This window comes from Dermacentor variabilis, chromosome 3, assembly GCF_050947875.1.
Source record: "Dermacentor variabilis isolate Ectoservices chromosome 3, ASM5094787v1, whole genome shotgun sequence".
NCBI lineage: Eukaryota > Metazoa > Arthropoda > Arachnida > Ixodida > Ixodidae > Dermacentor > Dermacentor variabilis.
In genome coordinates this window covers 149,038,031-149,047,332 of record NC_134570.1, presented here as the reverse complement: position 1 = coordinate 149,047,332, position 9,302 = coordinate 149,038,031, and the positions used below count along the sequence as shown (strand labels likewise).

Below are 9,302 nucleotides of genomic sequence, written 5' to 3'. Positions count from 1 at the left end.
AACACTATTTTGGATAGACGAGTTTAATGGCCCTTGTGTGATGACTGGAATATATAATTTGACATGGTCATCTTGTAATTGAGTGCACTGCATGGACAAGTGCAGCTACAATTTCTGTCTTTCAAGGGCAGCAATAACATGGAAATGAAGCATAGAGCTGTTCAAACAACCACTACCTCATAGTAGCGTACCTCATTGGAAAATCAAATTTGTACATCTGGAAGCTGTGGCTCTGCAAAAAACTTTCAATGCTGTAGTGCGATATCCTTGATAAAATCAAATAACCTAAAAATTTGTCATGCCTTTGTATTGCTGCTTGTTAATCTGCACAGCATGGCACATTTGCCTAACTCACTAGTTAGTGTAGTGGTATTGACGGGATGATGTTGGTTGGTTACGTAGTACCATTATCTTTCACTGTTTTCATGCAGGTACACTCCTATACGAAACACTGAATGCGCCTCCACGGCAACAGCATCTTGCAACGGATATTCTTGTGGACAACACGCATGGTGACCACACAGGGGACAATGCTCCAAATGGCTGTGCATTGTGCTGTACGTTTTATGATAAGTATGTAGCCTTATCTACAGCAGCTGCTGCTACTCTCAGCTTGAAGACTGCCAACCAGTCTTCTGAGCTGTGGATGGTTTCTCGCAGACTGCGCCTGACTGCGTCAAATGTGGCCAAAGTGCCAAAAAAGGAAACAACCGCAGGAAAAAAAGCTGCAACAAGAATGCTTTGCCCAGTGTTCTCTGGCAATGCAGCCACAAAACATGGAAAACAAATGGAGGCAGTTGCCCGCGCTCAATTCTCGAAAAAAACAGGTTTTTTTAGTTAGAGAAGTGGGTACGTCAGTACACCAAAAGCTTCCATGGCTTTCGGCTAGCTCTGATGGCATGATTGACAATCCAAATGCCATTGTTGAAATAAAATGCCCATATGTGCATGACATCATACAGCTAATTGGACACGGAAAGTATGATGTCAGGCTGAGCCAGGACGGGACATTGTTCCTAGCTGAAAATGGGCCAAATGGCTATTACAGTCAGGTGCAACTTCAGTTGCTGTGCACTGAGAAGCCACTTTGCTTTTTTTATGTATGGAGCGCTCAAAGTGATGTGCTCATTAATGTCCCTTTTAACCCTGCCTACATAGCCAAAAATATGCCACGGCTAAAGAAATTTTACTTTGCTGAATTGCTTCCACGCATGGTAGACATGCACAATGATGGAAGTCTAGATATACCTAACGAGTACTCAACAATTTGTCAAATTTAAAACCATGCCAAATAAATAAATATGAGTGTAAGTCATACTAAGTACTTTTTAATACTGCACTGGAGTACTTGAAAAAGGGCATGGGGCATTGGAAATGTTGCAAATGAAACAGCCATGGAGATTTGCAATCCACTTCCACTGTGCTCTTCTATCTCATTCAACACTTTAGCTGCACCACAGAGTACAAGAATAGGATGCAAAGGTATAACATAAAACCAATACAAGCAAGTCTGTTTATTTTCCTAAGCACTTGGCTTCTTGATCAATTCGGACTTCATGTTGCAGAGTCCTGCACATACAAATACCATGTTACTAATGCTTTTCTTTGACCGTATGGGAAGTGCTTGCTTAAAGATCCTGTAAGTCTTAATCCTGTTTATTGCACGCTCGACATGAATTCGAACAGATGCAATGCGTCTTGTGCTCGTCACCTCTTTGTCACTCAGTTGTGGTTTTCCTGAAATTGTAATGCAGAAGTTAGCACTTATGCAACATGCCCAAGGATCAGTGTTCTCAATTTTTTTATAATCATTGTATCATAGTTTTATACATGCGCTCATTTTTATGCACGAGTGATCTTGCAGAAAGGGGCCCACAGACTCAGAAGCATGAGGAAGACTTACTATTATTTCTTTCTCTCCGCATAGTGTCTCTAAAGTATTTGATGTAGTAGTTCTGCGGAAACCCACAAGGTGGAGAGAAGTAATGAATAAAGGGAAAATCAGGCATCCACCTGTTCGTAGCAATTGCTACAAAGGAAACCCATACGGGTTCCTTGAAAGAAAAGCCTCATAGTTGAAGAAAAATTCGTCCTGGTCCGGGACGAATTTTTCTTCAACTATGAGGCTTTTCTTTCAAGGAACCCGTATGGGTTTCCTTTGTAGCAATTGCTACGAACGGGTGGATGTCTGATTTTCCCTATATTCATTGTCTCTAAAGTAATAAGTAAACAGTCCATCTTTCCTTCAAGGTAGCACATGTAGCCTAGCTTCGAAGTCGACTTTCACTGCTCCTTTCTACAAAACCCTAAGCTCATCTTTAAGATGCTGTCGGGCAAGAGGCTAGAACTTCTTAGTCTCAGCAATGTGGATGCCACACTGTCGCTGTTTTCACATACATGCCATGCAGCATCAATTCACTGAGAAAACTAAACACGTTCTGCTTCCTGTGCTTATGAAGTGATGTTTCATCATTACTCTTCAAATAAACAAGTGGTTCTAGTCTGCATCCAGGTCAGCAGCTTAAGTGAAACTATGCCATGATGAAACACAAAAAAGGCATTTTAGGTGTCAAAGCTAAAATATGCAGAAAAATCGAACTAGGCACTTATAGGTCTTCTAAATGTTTGAATAAAATGGTGCCACAGCCTTAATCTGTATATTAGCTAAGTAGGCAGGGTAGAGACGGCGGAGAAAAAATATGAATTTTTCCTGAACGTCCAGGCTCTAGTGATTACTTAAGCGCATGGAATCCATTACACTATATTCAAGGCTTTGTCCTATTTTCTTAAAATTTAGTGGCATGTGTACTGGTACCAAAATACCACATGCTGTTATTGTGGTGTTACATATTGTGCCAATACAGAAAGCTAAAAATAAATTTCTTGACATATTTTTACTAAAACCTTAAACAGCACAATATAGCATGTAAGAGGTACAAAACAAGCGACACACATTATAATACATAGGTAAGCTTCAGTTTCCTTGTGCACTAAGGCTGCAGCTGTTTCGTGCAATTCTAGTAAACACATGCATATGTATAGTATTAAAGCTGTAACCATTCACGTCAAGAGTTCTGAAAAAATGGCAGGTCAGCTTATCATTATAAGGTACAGTACTTGCAGTCTCAGACGATAAAGGACCCTGAAGCAAAGAAAACATGCCCCTAGCTTTCTGCGCCATCTTTGTTTGGCCCCACCTTAAACTGCAATGCTTTGCACTTTTACTAACACCCCTTCATTCCACCCAGCAAAGCACTAGAGCTCTAATTAACAGCACAACAACAATTATAAATAAGAGCCCCATACCTTTCGTAAATGCCGGTGTGTTCAATCGAACGCCTTGTAGTTGCATTTCATCTGTGAGGGCGAAACCCCTGTCTGCCATGACAACATCGCCATGTACCAGGTAGTCGCTGATGCCACTGCTGTTGGTAATGAATTTGTCCGAGGCACGCCCTCCATAAGCTTTGGACACAAACATTATAAACCCATTTGGGGCAATTGCTACAAGAAACTTCACGGTGTTGTGGGCTTTGTAGCTACTGAATGTTTGTGCCCTGGCCATTAGCTTTTTGGGGCGCTGCAAAAACACCTCTGTGCAATCAAGAATGCATGTGGTGTCGTCATGCTTATTTTCAATGAAGGAATCTGGCATGCTGTTTCGAATGTGGGATTTTGGCAGCCAGATTACAACCTTCTTCATGACCTTGCAGAGCAGGCTGAGCATGTATGACACGTAATTGCTAACAGTTGACACAGAGATTTGAAAAATCCGTGCAAGGTGTCCATACAATAGCCCAAGGCGAAGCCTCATGAGGCACAGTAATAACTGGTCAGCACGTGTTAGAACACTTGGCTTCTTTGCCAGGATTGAAACTGCTCTTACGAGTCTCTCAAACACGGTCTGGGATTGACCAGTGTAAAATAAGATGTCGTCACTTGATAGCGATTTAGCAAATGATTTTCCTTTGAACCCAATGGGGAAGTGCTGGACATATGTGTGGTCTTCATATGAATTGTCCTCCCACTGTGTCCATCGGTCGCACATTCGCACCTGTGGGCAAAAGTACATAAGCATTCAGAACCCCGCAGGCTTAATACGTTGAGTACATGGTTAGTATGAACCACATAAGTAAGTACTGGCAGATGGATATCAATCTAAAAGAGCCCGTTCTATTATCTATAACCAGATAAAAAGCACATCAGCCTTCCAGTACACCCTGAACAACATTCCTCTTGCATCTGTTCATGAGCTTAAGTACCTTGGTGTGACACTAACATCTGACTTCAGGTGGGATTCTCACGTTAACAATATCCCATCAACCGCAATAAGACTGCTATTCTTCATTAACAGACGCCTTAAACTAGCACCATCTGAAACAAAGTTACTCGCATATAAAACACTTATAAGACCGGTTCTAGAGTACGCCAACACCGTTTGGTTCCCGTTTACTAACAAGATGATTAAAAAACTTGAAGGGGTACAGCGAAAAGAGCTGAGATACATATATAATAAACATTCCATCACAGACTCACCAACAGCATTGCTGAAATGGGGAGAACTTCTAACCATGGATAACAGAGCCAAGCTGGCTCGACTAAAAATCATGTATCAGTTAATACACAATCAATTCAAACTGCCTATTATGAAATACATATCAACGTCCTCAAATAGATTAACTCCTCAAACTCACACACACATTAAGCGAATTTTCATTCCGCACTGATATTTTCAAATACTCATTTTTTTCCAGGGGCGACACGCGAATGGAATAATCTTAACACTGACAGCTCATCCTTAGATACGTTTGGTACCCTGATTACGGATCAACTATACGTATTGCAGCAATAATTCTTTTCATTATTTACATAGTTCGTTGTTGCCTTGTTATTTTAACGGTGTTTGTGCTTGAATATAATTACGGCAATGATGCAATATATTTCTTGTTGACATTATTGTAACCTTGATTGTTGCGTGACTGTTACTACCTCAATGCTGACACTGTAACTGGTTTCTGCAACTATAATTATTGCTGTCATATCCTCTTCGTTCTTGTTATTCTCTTGTATAATCATGTAATCAAATTGTTATATGCCCAAATTCTTTATTGTATAAGATTTAGTATGTAACACCTTGTACCATGTTCCTATGTATCACGTACAGCCCTTCCTGTTACAATCCGTGATGGGATTCACAGTATCAATAAATAAATGAAATAAGTAAGCATCAACTCCAAAATATAAATATATTTGTCACCATAGAAAAGGTTTTGCTACGATGCAGATTTTACTCTCAGTGGATATCACACTATTATGCATCTGCAGATTATAGATACTTCACATTTGTACGCAAGCATGTTTGTTTTGCACCTGGCGTAGAAGGCAAGGTGCAAAAGCTTGTTCCTGGCACAGCAAAATCTGCATGTGCTGTTTGCTTACGTCTAGAAGTACAGCTTGGCCCGTGTTTAGAAGAAGCAATACATTTTTGTGCCAGCATCGAATTTACTGCCGTAGCAAGCTTGGCAGTGTGTGCCTGCAGCTTATGAAACAGGCTTCTCTAGCTCCGTACTTTGTGCCTATACAGTACTTAGGCGCTGCTTGAGCCTACCAGAGCTGAAGCACTCTCAAAACTGCTGGCCGTGCACTTGTGTGTTCCCTTAGAACAATGGACACAGCTACAAGGTTAACTATTCTTAAAGGAAACACAGAGTGCAAGCTTAAGCTCGGTGGACAGTCACATGCTGGCACCACAATCACAACTCACACAAAGACTGAGAAATGCAGATAGCACATCCTGTGCACTCCCTCCCAGTGGGCACTTTGCTGTTAGCATCACCGAACCAAACAACACTCTCAAATGTGGATTGTGTGAAGCAACAGCTTCAGAGTCTGTGTACATTTTGTTTCGCAACCACTTACGCACACAAATCAACAGCAATGACTACTTTAAAACATCCATGGTATGAAAAAAAAAGCACCTAACTGATCAGCCTATTGTGGCCCTTGCTCACATTTTGAAAGAATATATGCCTGCGCTTCCAATTTAGTTTTGCCATTCCTACAATGTAAACATACATCTTGCCACAAGTAATCATAATCGTGCACTTTCAGAATGCTTTCTGACCACAGTTGCTTACATGCCTGACCTCCTGACGCTGTTATGTGTAGTGTACTGACCGTTCTACGAAGGCAGATGTGTTAATTTTGCTGAAGGCTATAAAGATTGCATATGGCAGGTGATTGCCGTCGGCACTGGTCCTTGGGACCAGCATCGACTGGAATGACCTGCCTACATTGCAGCCCCTGCATTTTTCAAATGTGCAATTGTAGAAATTTTGTAATAAAGTGCACCTGCTTCGTTACTTTTCTGTGAATTCCTAGAACTAATCCTGTATTTTTTACTCTTGGAATGTATTCTCGCCCCTCCCCTCTGCGATGTACAATTATGTATATTGAGGGTATCACAAATAAATAAATACTGTTTATCTGCTTTTCTTTACTTTTCTACTGTTTTACAAACTCCCACTACTCCCTGTAGCTCTTCGCAGCCTTGAGGGTACTTGAATAAAGAATTACACAGACATACCAGTGCTGCAGCATTTCGACTTGCATTCCATTCCTGCTGTTCACCACCTGTGTGCTGCAAGTCTTGCTGCTCACTGCCAGTGTCCTGCTCCCCAGAATTACTGCCTGTGTCTTGCTGCTCACTGCTGGCGCCCTGCTCCCCAGAAGGAGCAGCCTGAACTGCCTCATGATTCTGTAGTAAAACAAAAAGAGTGCTTTTAATTGCAGTGCTCCCACTTGAACGTGGTGCTGCAGTTGCAAATATAGCACATTTTCTGCTAAATACGCACACGTGTGCCCACCTTTATGGGATAAAGCTGTACGATGGCATTGGCAGCAGCGATTGCAGCATTTTCATCTTGTTCCTGAAACAAGTATATTTAGACGTGACATACACACTTTGTGTGTGTGTGTGTGTATGCGTGCAATAAAAGTAAGGCATGCAAACATCCAAAGGACAGGGAAGGTCCCTGATAATGCTAAATAATATATCGAAGCGCTGAACAGCAGTGGTGAGGGCAGTGATTTGTGAGTGAAACCTCGTCGCCAGCGAAGCCTGCTGTGTCGCACGCACCTAAGTGCAGTGTACGCCCGCAGTACCTGCGCGATAACTACAATTGCGCAATTATCTTATCAGCCATCGGCACGGTTGGGTGAGCGGCAGCTTTTTGGTCACCGCCTCCGTGTCGCAGCTAGCTCTTTGGATAGGAAATACAGTTGTAAACGCGCGAACGCAGTGCAACGTAGCGAAGAGATCGTTCTCTTAAAACGCTAACCCATACGTTGATTTATTCGCAGAAGCTCTGCGCTAGTCACTAGCACGAAAGTAGCTTTCCCTCTTAAGAGCGATGTGTTCTCTTGAACTTCGAGGATGCATACCTTCATAGAAGCGGCAGCACAGAGCAGACGCAGACCTTCGCTGGAGGCGTCATCCTGTAAGCGCGCGATAAGAAAACGTTACCTCGCGCAATTACGGTGTTTCGGGCATTGCACAGCTCTCGTGGAACAGAAAAAAAAAAGAATTGAACCTTTTCCCCGGAAGCGTCTTCCAGAAAATCGGTATCCCCCGTGTCGAGATGGAGGCTGCATGCCAGCGAGGTCGGTGGTAGGTTCTCGGCAGTCCTCTGAAAAAGCGCCACCAATTACTGACGTTTCGGTCGATAAGAAGTCTCGTTATACCTTTTTCTTTGGCTGTTCACTGTCGTACTTCACTAGGCGTCGTCGTCCTTTAAGTACCTGTAACGAATAATTTTGTATCAGGAGACGTTTCGGCACCCATATCAACAGGCTTTACCTTTCTCTCGTATCCGAGGCGAAGCATAGGCACGGGGTTTTGATCGCTGCGCTTACCGTCAACAAAATGCATAGAACACACGCGTGACGATGACGAAGGGACGAAATCTTTTCTATTCACTGCTGCGATCCACTGTCTCTTTAAATCCGCATCAGCTGGAAACCTATGTAACAAATAAATGTTGCAGCCGCACTCCTCCTGCACCACGTTGTGCTTGCCGCACAGTTGTTTTCTTGCAGCATTCCTCTTCTTTTGATTGTTGCTACAACCGTAAACAGCGCAGTGATGCCCTGTTGAAAAACTGTTCTTAAACGACATTCCAAAATTCACTAATAAGCCCAATACAGCGCCCGTATCGTACACGCTATACAGCACCTAACCAAGTAATTCGGCCGTGCAACAGCCCAGAGGCCTACTACTCTCGTTGCCAGGAGACAAGTGCCGGCTCCCGAGTCGCTGGTTTGAGGTTATCGTTGGAAATGTCTATAGGCGTAAGCTGTTCAAAAGAGCAATAATAATTTCGAAGAAAACTTTTTAAACAGAAGCAACTCGCGTCCCGATACCTCAACTACTCAGTAGACCACATCCTGTGTCATATTAGGCTGCGCAGACTGGCCCTTGCGGTGAGTTGATTGCAGACCATTCATCCCCACAATACTGTTCCTATTGAGAAACACTGAATTCGGTACAGAGTAAAATACTGAATAAGATAGGCTACGTCCGGCTGCGTGAAATATTAGAAAGAAATCTAATTACGGCATATGATAAACACGTTGATACCGAGTACAGGAAATTTCTAGATATACTTAAAAATGCCGTTGAACGGCGGCCTTTGCCGACCCATAAACATACAGCTACCCAAAGTATCCTTGGATGAATACTGAAATATTAACTTTTTAAAAAGATAAGGATAAATGGCGCCAAAAATGGGAACAGTTCAGATGGAACGAATATTACATGCTTCCTATGAGGAAAAGGAAAAAAACAATGTTTTTCATCTCTCGTGAAGCAGGCGCATGTTAATACAAAAAAAAAAACATTGGGACACGCTAAATTACGGAATCGGCGTAGGATCGAACATCTCTACTTTCCCTTAAACAGTTGACGAAGGTACAGTTGAATCATTTGGTACCTATTTTGCCTCCGTAGGACCTAAGGTACATGCACAAGTACATGCTGATGTTCCTTCAGTGAAAATGGCAGAGCGTGACAACAACACTTTTGCATTGCCTCACATAGAAATTGAAGAAGTAGTTACAACAGTAAACAACCCTTCAGTCTCTAAGGCGGCAGAACCAGATGCACTACCCGTTAGGCTGATAAAAAACAACTTTGATATGCTGGGAATCCATCTACTGCATATCTTATATTATACGTTGGAAAATGAAGTGTATACTGATGAACTGCAGGTGAAGAAGGTCATACCAATCTTTAAAAGCGGTGA

At 42.4% G+C, this 9,302-nt stretch overlaps 1 protein-coding gene across 1 annotated transcript; it reads right to left on the bottom strand.

Annotated features, from left to right (window-relative positions):
- Positions 1 to 1,340: 1,340 nt before the first annotated feature.
- On the bottom strand, positions 1,341 to 8,326 carry LOC142576388 (uncharacterized). Its single transcript, XM_075686503.1, has 8 exons — positions 7,859 to 8,326; positions 7,744 to 7,800; positions 7,593 to 7,688; positions 7,444 to 7,497; positions 6,867 to 6,929; positions 6,587 to 6,757; positions 3,307 to 4,054; positions 1,341 to 1,737 (listed from the first exon to the last, which is right to left on the bottom strand). Exons 1-8 carry the CDS (start codon positions 8,174 to 8,176, stop codon positions 1,523 to 1,525), a joined length of 1,722 nt encoding a protein of 573 aa, XP_075542618.1. The 5' UTR covers positions 8,177 to 8,326; the 3' UTR covers positions 1,341 to 1,522.
- Between the last annotated feature and the right edge of the window lie 976 nt (positions 8,327 to 9,302).

What these genes read in the sequence shown, in the direction of transcription:
- LOC142576388 (XM_075686503.1), bottom strand. Translation starts at nt 8,176, where the DNA reads ATGTCGTTTAAGAACAGTTTTTCAACAGGGCATCACTGCGCTGTTTAC. An exon ending in GCCTCGGATACGAGAGAAAG is followed by an intron (nt 7,801 to 7,858) that starts GTAAAGCCTGTT and finishes TATTCGTTACAG; the next exon opens with GTACTTAAAGGACGACGACG. An exon ending in GTGCTGCCGCTTCTATGAAG is followed by an intron (nt 6,930 to 7,443) that starts GTATGCATCCTC and finishes TACTTGTTTCAG; the next exon opens with GAACAAGATGAAAATGCTGC.